At 39.4% G+C, this 13,113-nt stretch overlaps 1 protein-coding gene across 2 annotated transcripts in view; it reads right to left on the minus strand.

Annotated features, from left to right (window-relative positions):
* Window positions 1-13,113, minus strand: part of FRMD3 (FERM domain containing 3) — a gene marked incomplete at its 5' end in the record, with an annotated part of 237,551 nt that overhangs the window by 746 nt on the left and 223,692 nt on the right. The window contains one exon of one of the 2 annotated variants that reach the window (XM_084238593.1): window positions 9,243-9,438. The exons of the other annotated variant lie outside the window; for it this stretch is intronic. Coding sequence (XP_084094719.1) covers window positions 9,243-9,369 — 127 coding nt within the window. Of the gene's footprint in view, window positions 1-9,242; window positions 9,439-13,113 lie in introns of those variants that run through there. 2 annotated transcript variants of the gene reach the window in all.

Raw genomic sequence — 13,113 nt, forward strand, 5'->3', positions numbered from 1 at the left:
TCCATAAAGATCTGTAGCTGGAAACAAAAAGAATGGAATTCAAGGAATCCGTGAAATTGTTCTGTGGAATCCTGACTTTTAACAGTCAGTTAAACATACCTCAAGTGATTGGTCATATTTACCACATTTTTAGGTGCAAGAATAAAATGACAATCATAATTAGGGCATAATTATGAGTGGTGTCTTTCAGAAGGCAACACTGTCATCCAATAAAGTACTAAGGAAACATTATAGAATCTACTGTGGGAAATTAAATATCCCACTCTCAACAATGGAATGATCATCAGTACGGAAAAACACTATAAACCAAATGGACCTAACAGACACAAAGAGAACATCTATCCAACAATAGCAGAATACACATTCTTATCAAGGGCACATGGAATATCTTTTAGGATAGTATAGGACCGCCCCCCTAAAGTATTGTTATCATACCACCAACAAAACCCCTATGATCCACCACCATAATCCATTGTGCTCCCTCCCCATCATGCTCTTGCCCCTCCCCCTCACTCTCCGGTAAGCCTCCATTCTATACTTAGCTTTCTAGACTTAGTTCTTAATTTGGCTTTATCTGACCTTTAGTTTGGTTTCTGTATATTCCATATATAAATAACATAATCTAGTATTGAAAGAATTTTGACAAGAGTGGTTTACCAGCTCAGAATATCCCATCACTGCCATCCTCTCTGCCTAAGGTGTTCAGTGGCCTAGTTAGTAGCACAGGTTCCTGCATCTTTTGGGGGGTGTCCTTGATGCCTGTCTTTTCCCCCCACCCCCCATGGTGTTCACATAGTGCACTCCTGCTTTCTGCCTCTGAGTGAATCATGCTTGAGAAAAACCTTTGGAAAGAAGTAGTAATTATAAATCATGCTCTAATTTTTCCTTATATTACCATTTAAAACATTTTTCTTTTAGAGTTATGTGTAAGTAGATTGTTTTGACTAAGTCCCATGTCAGGACAGTGGTGAGAACATTAAAAGATCTTGTACTAAAGGGGACACTGGATCTGAAAGGATGATACCACCATTCAGGTACACAGAAAATTGTCAGGTGTTTATGGAGGCCACATATTTGTTGCTTGTTAACCAGTATCATCCTGCTGCTGGGGTGGGGCGGGGCAGGGCGGCTTCTGATTGACCTTCTGATGTTAATCTGCTTAGCCATTCTGGCTCTTGAAGGTGTGATGTTCCCTGAAATTGAGCTTAGGGGAAAGAACACTGAGGGTAAGGGTGGCCACTGTGATGGAAAGGGAAAGTAGTGACTGGGCATTCTTGGGTTCTGGATTCAGTTCTCAGATGAGTCAGAATTCTCTGCATGTACTTAAATTTGTCATTTCAGTTTTATATGCGTCCTGGACTTTTTCCTGGAAAATTGTTCAGGCCCCTTCCAGTTCTAGTATTCTGCGGCTCCATTTCAGTCTATGGGCTGACAATAAGCTGTCCACCTAAAACTAAATATCTTTCCCTGAAAGCACCATTTACCATTCACCTGCATGTTATAAGCAGAGTTACTTTTTCCTTTATCTATTGAGAAAGATCATGGGAAAGCAGACATGAAGATTTTCAATGGACTGGCAAGGGCTTGATACTTCTAAGTACATGATCATGAGATATTCAGAAGAGGAGATGAAGAAACATCTCAGAGAATTAGGTAACTTGCCTAAGGTCATGTATGACTCCAAAGCTTTTTCCAAATCACCTGTTGCCTGAATAAAGGGGATATGAGAGGCCCAGAGAGACTCTCACTTCTTAACTTGGGAAGAAGAATCTTCATTATTGTCTGAATTGCAGTTGCTGAAACCACAGTGTCATCATGTGTAGGGTAATCATTTGTCCCCATTTGCCTTGGATAGTCCCTTTAGAAGCCTGTTGTCCTTGTAGGGTTGTTAAAGTACTCCTTTCACAAAAGTTTTGGTAAATTTATGATCACCTAATTACGTGCCAGATGTCCTAAGATTGTATTGTAATTAAGAAGCCAAGAAAAAAAAATCACTTGTGATGAATAACAATTTTGGTCAGATATAAAATACAGTAAATATTTAAATTTACTGTATTCTACATCTACTGTTACCCCCTGAAATATTTTCAGTGCACATTAAGCAGCACATGGACTTCCAAAATGTGTAAAACATTATGGCATTAATCTCCCATGTGACCTATTATCTTCCCTTTGTTGAGGATAACGTTTAATAGAACTTTCCATGCGTTTTAAGAAAATATCCTAAGAATGACATTAAATTTTCCAGATGAGGGCTTTCACTTTCTGGCATGGCTGTTACAAAATCACTCTTACTAGAAATGTACCTGAATACCCTTGGGAGGCTGCCCATTTGCTCTATTTAAAACCCGTCAAGAGTCATCCCTGTGACGTAGGGTAGATGAATGGAAACTTAGTCAACACACACAAAAGCACACACAGCAAATCCTAATGTTCTTCCCATCTACACATCCCAATCTTTCTTCTCTTTGCAATCATCATCCATGAGCCTCTGATTACATTTCTAAGGGTGCCCTTTGTCTTGCCATCATTTTGGGTAATTTCAATATCTGGAATTCATAGAAGGGTGACTCGGTCAGTGTTAGTCCTTATAGTTCAGGAGTTAACTACCCCTACCAGCCCCCTAAAATGGTTCTCTCCAAAATTCCAATGACCACCATATTGCTAAAGTCTGTGTTCTCTGCTGTCCTACTTTCCACTTGACCTCTGAGACGCTTGGTTTTCATCCAGTGATTCTATAAATTACCTGTGTTCTCTACAGTCTCCTCACCGCTTTTTGCCACAGCCTTAACACTCTGCTTTTATCACTTGGTACCCTCTCCCTTGGAGTCTCCATTATATTCCTAGCTCTAATACACTGCTGCAGCATTGTTTGAAATGTCTCTGCAGTCACTAGTGTTCCTTAAGGTGCTGCCAGTTGCTCCTTAAAGAGAATGTTCTACAATCAGATTAGTTGGGGAAACTATGAACACTATCACCCTTTGGGACATTACCATCAAGGTTAATATTGCAAGCACTCATCAAAAAGTGGTTGTCATCAAAAAGACAAGAAATTTCCCAAAGATATTCAAACATCTAGCAAATGTTGGTGAGGGTGTGGCGAAAAGAGAACCCTTGTATATTTTTGGTGGGCATGTCAACTGGTGCAGTTACTATGGAAAACAGTATGTAAGTGCCACAAAAAAAAAAAATTAAAATAGAACTATGTGCCAGCAATGTCACTTCTGGGTATACATACAGAGAAAAGGTAAACAGGGTATCAAAGATATCTACACTCCCATGTCCATTGCCTCACTATTTTTAGTCAAGGTAGAGAAATGACCTAAGTGCCTATCAGATGATAAAAAAGGTGTGGGTGTGTGTACATATATAGTTCTCGCTATATATACACATATACATACACACGTGAGTCATTATTCAGCCATGAGAAAGAAAGGAATTCTGCCATTTGTGACAACACTGATGAACCTTGGGGGCATAATCCCAAGAAAAAGATACCTTATTTATCACAAAACTGTACTGAAAACAAACAAGTCGAAGAAACAAAGTAGAAAGTGGTAGCCAGAGCTGGGAGTGGGGACAGGCAGAGGCTGATAAAAAGGTACAAACTTTCAACTATTAGATGAATAAGGTCTGAGGATTTAAACTAAAACATGGTGACTATAGTTGATTGCACTGTATTATATAATTGAAAAGAGCAGAATTTAAAATAATCGCATACACACACAAAAGACGAATATATGAGGTAATGAATGTGCTAATTGACTAGATAGGAGGGACTCCTTTCACAGTCTATCAGATCACTATGAAGTATGAAGTCCACTGTAATTATCATACAGTTTTGTCACTTATCCTTCAATTAAGATGAATTGTGGGTTTTTGAGAGTCTAAGCTCTGGAGTTATCTGTGTTTGAATCCTGGCTTTGTACTAGTTGTCGTATGACCTTGAACAAGTTTTTTCCACTGTTCTGCTCCTGTCTTCTCATAAATCGGATTGTCAGAAAAGTCATAACTTTTTTTTGTATATTTTTCATGCAAAAATGTGTCACGACTTTCCCGACAACCCTATATAAAAAGGGGGCTGGGGAGGGGAAATCCGAGACATACCACTTGTGGATAAGTGGAGAGGAACATGGGCTAATGCATGTGCTCTGTGTTGGCAGTGATGTGGTGAGCACTCAGTAATATTACTGCGAGCAGAGTAAATGTAGGCGAGGTCCTGAGGGGAAGAAAACTGTTTTCTTTGTTTAACTCTGTTACTTTAACTCAGTATTTCCCACATTCATTTGACCAGAAAAATTAGAATCTGCTAACATGTCAACTTAGAATCTTCCAGTGAGTTCCAGATTCACCACACATATGTCAAAACCAAACACATCATTTCCCACCCAAGCCCTTCCTTCCTTTACCACTTACTCTAGAGTAAATGGTCCCACCTTCTACCGACCCTCCCACTCCAGCCACCAGTGTTGGCCAGGTCTCCTTCTCACTCACTGCTCACATTTAATCTGAAACCAGCTTCTACCACACTCACTTCCAGAGCTACCCTGTCTCTCCACCCCTTCATTCTTCTCAACTGTGTGACAGCTGTGTCTATCCCTGATCTCAACCCGGTTTCTCCTGAGTTTTTGCCAGAACAATCATTCTAAAACACCTAGTTAGTGACATGGAGCTGACCAACTGAGACCGCGAACAAGAAGCTGTGGTTGTGGTTCCTAGGGCATTCCAGCCAAGCTCCTGGCACCACATGAAGATGGCTCTGTGACAGGTTGTGCTCAGGGCATGACAACCAAGGTGTCCTTTGGAGCATTTTCCTGTCTAGGAATTGGAATGTGGGGTTGGGAGTTAGTGGGCTGCACTGGGAAAACCATGAGGCCAAGTGGCGGAATCTGATGTTAACCGCAACCGACCCCTTGCCATTAGTCCCAGCCTGTGTGCTATAATGAAACAAATACCTTTGAGCCAGGAAATAAAAGCCTTTGAGAGATAAAAATACCTAATTAGTCATGAATCTTCTCAGAAGATTTTTCATGCCTTTCAGGCTACAGACTAAACTTTAGTGTAAAAGCACTCCTCCATGCCCACATTTCCAACATTCACATCTACTTAGAGGTGCCCAAAGTGTCGTGCTATGCTGTGTCTTTGTGCCTTTGCATAGACTGTTGCCTCTTTCTGGAAGGCTCTTCTGCACCCAGATGGCTCTTACTCATTCTTTAAAAGCCCATGTGTCATCTCCCCTTAGAAAGCTTTCCTACCCCTCACTTCTGGTCTGATATGGATGTTTCTTATCTGGTAGTTTCTATGGTTGACTCCTTATTGTCTGTCTGTCTTCCAAATGATTGATCTAAGCCAGTCATCATAATTTCAGTCTCTTAGTAGTATCTGGTTTGTATATGGCCATATGAATCAACCCTGAAAATGAAAATCAAAGAGAAGAGAGTATGAAGGGTGGAAGAGGCTGGGAGGAGGGGGGTTCCTTCTAATAGAAACATCTTAGTGCAGAGAGGTGAAAGGAACCTGGGTTCTTCTCAACCCTGAATCCTCCCCAATCCTGGACTTGTCTTGGCTAGTGCAGCACCTTCTTGTTTAAACCACTGCTTGTTAGGGTTCTCTAACACATGCTGCTGATGGCATCCGGACTGATGGAGCCATCATACCATCTCATGCATCTGTCTGTCATCATGACCAATTACCACACCAAAGTCAGGAACACAGCAAAACTCTCTCTCCATACTCCACTGTCACTCTGGTGGCCCTCAATAATGCAATCTGACAGACAAAAAGTAAGAAGTGATACCTCAACATCATAAAGGCCATATATGACAAGCCAACAGCCACTATCATTCTCAATGGTGAAAAGCTGAAAGCAATTCCATTAAGATCTGGAACAAGACAAGGATGTCCACTCTCACCACTGCTTTTCAATATAATACTGGAAGTCCTAGCCAGAGCAATAAGACAAGAGAAAGACATACAAGGAATCCAAATAGGAAAAGAAGAAGTCAAACTATCACTATTTGCAGATGATATGATAATATACATAGAGAACCCCAAAAACTCCTCCACAGAAAGACTAATTCAACTCATCAATCAGTTCGGCAAAGTGGCAGGATACAAAATCAACACGCAAAAGTCAGTAGCCTTCCTATACACAAACAATAAATCTGAAGAAGAAGAAATCAAAAAAACCATCCCTTTTATTATTGAAACAAAAAAAATCAAATATTTGGGAATAAATCTAACAAAAGAGGTAAAGGACCTATACAAAGAAAACTATAAAACACTGATAAAAGAAATAGAAGAAGACACAAAGAAATGGAAAGACATCCCCTGCTCATGGATTGGAAGAATAAACATTATTAAAATGGCCATCTACCAAAAGCAATATACAGATTCAATGCTATTCCAATCAAAATTTCAATGCCATTCTTCAAAGAAATAGAACAATTATTGATAAAATTCATATGGAATCACCAAAAACCCCGAATAGCCAAAGCTCTCCTGAAAAAAAAAAAGAAGGGAATGGAGGCATCACACTCCCAGACTTCAAACTCTACTACAAAGCCATAATCATCAAAACTGCATGGTATTGGAACAAGAACAGACACACAGACCAATGGAATCGAATAGAGAATCCAGAAATAAACCCACAGATTTATGGTCAACTAATCTTTGACAAAGGAGCAAAGACTATGCATTGGAGCAAAGAAAGTTTGTGCAATAAATGGTACTGGGAAAACTGGGTCACAACATGCAAAAGAATGAAGCTTGACCACTACCTCATACCATACACAAAAATCAACTCAAAATAGATTAAAGAACTAGACATAAGAGCTGAAACCATAAAATACATAGAAGGAAATGTAGGCGAAACACTACGTGATTTGCATATCAAAGACATCTTTACAGACACATCACCCAAAGCAGTGATAGTGAAGGCAAAGATAAACAGCGGGGACTACATCAAATTAAAGAGCTTCTGCACAGCAAAAGAGACAATAACAAAAACAAAGAGAAACCCCACCAACTGGGAGAACATTTTTGCACCCAACACTAATGATAAAGGACTGATCACAAAAATCTGCAAAGAGCTGATGAGACTCAACAACAACAAAGAAAATAATCCAGTCAAAAAATGGGCAGAAGAGCTAAAAAGAAACTTCTCTGAAGAGGAAATGCAAATGGCCAACAGCCATATGAAAAAATGTTCAACATCACTTGTCATCAGGGAAATGCAAATCAAAACTACCATGAGATACCATCTTACACCAGTGAGAATGGCACATATTAAGAAAACTAGCAACAACAAATGTTGGCGAGGGTGTGGAGAAAAAGGAACTCTCCTGCACTGCTGGTGGGAGTGCAAACTGGTCCAAACACTATGGAGAGCTGTGTGGAGATTTCTGGACCTACTAAACATAGAGCTTCCATATGATCCAGCAATTCCACTCCTACGTATTTACCCAAAGGACACAGAAACATCAATTCCAAAGAACACCTGCACCCCTATGTTTATAGCAGCACTATTTACAATAGCTAAGTTTTGGAAACAGCCCAAATGCCCAAAAATAGATGACTGGATCAAGAAGATGTGGTACAAATACACCATGGAATATTACTCAGCATTCAAAAAAGATAAACACATGCAATTTGCAGCAACATGGATGGCGCTGGAAGGGATCATGCTCAGCGAAATAAGCCAGAAAGAGAAAGAAAAATACCGGATGGTCTCACTCATAGCAGGAATCTAGAAAACTTAAATAAGGCACCAGGAAAATGAATAACTATAAGAAAGTGAAAATCAAAATCAACAAACAACTATGAACCAGAGACACTTTTTGGGGGGTGAGGGGTGGGAGGGGAGGGATTGGGGTCAAAATGGGGGGGTTGCAATTGTATGGGGAATATAAAAATAAAATTTATTTAAAAAAAAAAGTAAGAAGTGTAATAATGGAAAGGAGGGCATGAAGCTCTCTTTCCAGGTGATACTACCATCTATCAAAAAAAAAAAAAAAAAAGCAAAAGATTTAAATAAGAACCTAGGGGAATTAATCAGAGTTCAGTAAGATGTTCAAGTGCAAAATCAACACATCAAGTATAGACAATATAAAAATATAATGAAAAATCCCAGTCAAAACAGCCAAATGTACAAAATAAAATAGCCACATAATATCCTGAAATATTCATAACCAGAAACAGGCTGTGTATAGATATTGATTTATAATGAGGTACCCCTGAAATCTATGTAATAGTATTTCTATATACTATATAATAATATTTGGTCATTTTAAAAGGGATACAAATTAATGTGCATTGATATGGAAAGTCCTTCCAAATCATAAGATAAAGTGAAAATAAGTAAATTATAAATTAGTATATGTAGAGCAATCCCATTTAAGTTAAAAATATTTTGTATCCTACATGTTGATATACAGATTGACTATTGAACTATTTGAGTCAAGGAAAACATTGTATATTCTTATATTTAAAAATATTGTATAACACAGATACATCACATATTATTTTTGTCATTATACAAACACCACTGATTTCAGTTCATGTAGAAGTTCCACTCATGTGCCAATTCCAGACATTAATTAATTGCTGAAAATGGCATATACATATATACAACAGCAGTTTCTCTCCTGTTATAAAGTCTGATTTTTTAAATTTCTATTTTAATTTCTATTTCCAAGGGCCACAAAATATGATACTTTCAATAAAAAGAAAATTGGTAGGACATCAGTTTAATCCCAGTTCTTTAACTGACACTTTATTTTCAGTTAAGCTGTGCTTTGACAATGCAGGGGCATTTTGCCTCTTCCAGGCAATATACTTGAGGATTTTACCCTTTAAACAAAGAAATGAGGAGGGAACATGTTTCGATCATCCACTTTGCCTTTGCCATAGTCTTCCATCATTCCTAAGCAATCTGGATTGACACCCCATCACTGCCTCCTTCCTAACCTTGCTGTCAACTAAACTAACTTACTATCCTTTATGAGAACTTCACACCATTTTCAGTGAACAAGGGAGACAGACTCATTTCTGACTCCCTTTTCTCATTTCCCTTTGCACTCACTCTCCTTCCTGTCTCTCTGCTCTTCTTTTTCCCACCCTTCCTTCACTCAAGCCTCTGACATGAGTTCACATGCGGCTTCACTCCCAGCAGCCAGCGATGAACAGGAAGCTGGAAGTGAGCGCCCCCCCTCCAGGCCCGGACTGACTCCCTGGGCACTTACCAGCATTTCTAGCTGTGATCTTGGAGCCGTGTCTCAACAGACGGACAAAAACATTGCTGCTGCAGTGGTTCACCATTTGCAAGCGGAGACCCCTCCGAGTTTGGATTTTGACCAGGCATTTTGCCATACTGGTGAGTTTGGTCCCTGGGTCTCCTCTACCCGCCACAAACCCAGCAGCTACCACCACCAGCCACAGCAGCTCTGACCTTTCACTAAGTGTCCATTCTGTTTTAAAGGAGTGAAGCAGGGCTCACTGAATGAATCAAATGTCAGGTTCCTAACACAGCCAACAGAAATAACTCAAGAGGGATCAGCATGCGGCTGGAAGAGGGAGGGGGATGCTATTTTTAAGTTCTCTACTTACTCTCCTAACAAACAATGAAATAGCATGCATCATCCCTACCCCAGTCTTTTCTAGATCAGAGGAGCCCACTCCAGTGCCTTACAGTGAACTAAGAATCAAAAGTCCCTGGCAACTGGGAAACTCCACATGATTTCTTAATTTCCACTACCCACCTTGATTTCTTTTCAAGCATATATATCAAGTCTTTATTATCTTCTAAAACAATGCTAGCCAATAAAAATATAGTGCAAGCCACATTTTCAAAGAAGCATTTAAAAGAAAATAGATTAATTTTAATAATGTGTTTTATTTGAAGTCATGATAGCCAAAATAGGAGCACTTCAATATGTATCAATATGAAATAGTTTTTGCTTTTTTTTTTTGGTAGTCTTTGAAATTGATGTGTGTTACACACCTAAATTAACACATCTTAATCTGGGCAAGCTGCATTTCAAGTGCTCTGCAGCCACACAGGGCTGTCAGATAGCTCAGCACAGCTCAGGACACAGTGCTGAGCTCCCCACACCATGACCTCCACTCTCACAGTGATGCTAATCTTTTCTTTATTTTATAGAAATGGAAACAGTGTGATAGAGTAATTTACCTGGCCAACTTTACATATTTAATAAATAGCAAAGCCATGATTTAAACCCAGGCAACCAATGAATAAGTTGACTGAAAAAATGCATATAAAGAGCAGGATCCAAACACTATACTCTAACTCACCACACTTTGAAAGGTCTGCTACATCTCAGACATAAAATGTGCTCGCATCCCAGTATAAGAGCTTGGGGAACAAACTTTTAATTTTAGGACATGCTATATTTGAAGAAATTTCAACTGAACAATAACTGTGCCCCAAATACCATCTTTCAGTTAAATTTCTTTGCTGGTGCATTTCTCTCTCATTTTCAAAAGAAAAAAATTCTTCATACAATTTCATCATACATGTATGCATTTTTCTATTTTAAATTGCTTTGTGGCCAGAAGATGCTTTTTCTAATAAAAATATTCTTTCTTTTCTTTCCTGATAAAACAAAGCTTTACATTCAATGCAGCTGAAATTCTGCATTGTCATACCTCGCTGTGGGAATATGAATTGATTTAGTACTTATGGAAAGTAGTTTAGCAAACACATTGAGTTTGATAGGTGTGGTGTTACTTGTTCCAGAAATTCCACTTTTCAGGATTTACCCTGAGGAGATAAAATGTTAACAAAATTTTGGGATGAAAATATTTATCAGAGTATCATTTACTCTGATATTTCTAGTGGGAAAATCTATATTTCTAGTGGGAAAATGGTCAAATACATATAATGAAATATTATACATCCATTAAAATTTGCCTTTAGAAATCTAATGATATGGGGGAAAGCTTGCACTATATTGATAAGAAAAAGAGCAGTTTATATAAGCAGAATATCCTAAGCTATGTAAAAATGTACATTATAGATTGGATTATAAATCTGGAAGGGGGAGACAGGTGACAGCCAACCAGGTCTGTTAGCTGAGATGGTGGTAGGTCACTTCTGGGGACCCATGGGGGCTCCCACAGGTTATGAGTTCCAGGAACAGTATGACAGTGGCAGCACCTACTTTCCTGGGGGTTAGTCAATTTCCATACCTGAAGCTTGAGAGAAAATACGCCTAAAAAGCCACAAAATTTTCAACCCTTCTTAATCCCCCCCCCTATGATCTGATCCTATCAGAATCCCTATGTAGAAAACGATACCCTAACAGAGGACAGCACCTGGCAGGCCTTCCCTCACCCACCACCAAGAGTGGTTCTTAAAGAACAACCAAAAACCCTGAGGAGACTGAAGAACAAATTGGAAAGACACTGTTGTCAGAGATAAATGTGGCTCATCTGCATGGCAATGGGCCAGGGCTCAGTTACTGAGAAAACCCCCTGTGCTTGTTTAGAGGAAACAGAGGTGAATCTGCATGCTTATCATCAGGTTAAAGAAACATATGACCTATAGCTTCTGCAAAATAAATAGTTCTTCCAAAAACAAAAACAGGAAACAAGTTAAACGCCTGGAAAAAACCCACCACCCTGCTTGATTCTCTTCTACCAAGAGAGTTACTGTCCGTTGCTTCTCAAGCTTAAAAATCTCACCAGTTTTAAATTATTTTTTAATTACAACTACTTACATTTTATATATTTCACACATTTTTCACTTGCCTCTCCACAAAACTTGTTCACATTCTTTACGTCACTTTTCAGAGATCCTAAGGAGATTCTCTCACACTCTTTCTGGGGCACTTCTGCCTTTACAAAGAGAACCTACCAGGTCCAGCATTCCATACCGTCCCAGCCATTTCTCTGCTTTGCCCTACTCTGGCCAAAAGTGTGGCTGCCTTTCAAGAGGAAGAAGCAAAGGGAGATAGGGATGCAGAACCATGGCAAAGATTTGGCCAAACACAGCACAGGGAGGATTGTTCTTCAGGGCCCTGTACTCAAAAGAACATTATCAGAAGCACGACATTCGGATGCCCTTGTGGTTTAGATGCCTCGCTGTTTGAGGACTCAGGAATGCATGTCTGGGCAGTGACATGAGGCTAAAGAAAGCAGAGGATGTGTGAAGAGGGGAATCGATTTTCCATAATGAGATGCCAGAAACAGTGATGAATCAAGCAGAAGCCAAAGTGGAGAAACAGATTTCAAAGGGAGTTCATGGGCCTGAATTCCAGGTCTGCTGTGACAAACGTCCTGACACATTTCTGGGGCAAGGCAACAAGCTTGACTCTGCTTTGTGGGTGACTAGAAGCTGCTGGATGACTTTGGAGCCCTGATGCAAGTGTAAAATGGACAGAGTACATACTTGTCTCATGGTTGTTATATCAAGGAAATGAGATCGCGCATATTAACTGCCTGGTATAGTGTTGTTCCTTGTTGATGAACCAGAAATTACTAACCAGTTGCAGAAAAATAAGGTTTTAAGCATAGGCCTGTGTTCTAAATCCTGACTGCACCTTTTATTATTTCTGTAAAAGGAACAAAGACAGTATGTACTTCCCTTGGTCGTTGTGAGGACTAATGAAGTTAATCCATGTGGCATGTTCAGATTGGTGCCTAGCACAGGAATTACTTAAGAATATTAGTGATTTTTTTTTCCCCAATGTATGCTTATTCCTTTCTCTCCTTTACTCAAGGGGAAGACGGTGAGGATTTTAAATAGGTTGGATTCTCTTCCTTCTGTCAGCCATCTGTCTCTAACTTTTCATTATGAGTTACTTCTCCCCAAAATAGTAGGGAAGCATATTGCTCATTAGGAATTTTCCTGACCAACCCTGTAACCTAGGGAAAGCCATACGAGCTTATTAATGCAGTCTCCTGTCTCTGTAACAGTACCAATACTGATGTTTATGTACCTGGGTGGATCTCTCCATGGGTGTTGGGAGAGGAAGTCTAGCAGAGGCTTCTCTCTGCCTGCTTGGCATATTTCATTTTATTGTGCTTACTTTACTGCATACACTTGGCAGATACTGGTGTTTTGTTGTTGTTTTTTTTAACAAAATGAAGGTT

Source organism: Talpa europaea (genome assembly GCF_964194135.1).
Source record: "Talpa europaea genome assembly, chromosome: 7".
Lineage (NCBI taxonomy): Eukaryota > Metazoa > Chordata > Mammalia > Eulipotyphla > Talpidae > Talpa > Talpa europaea.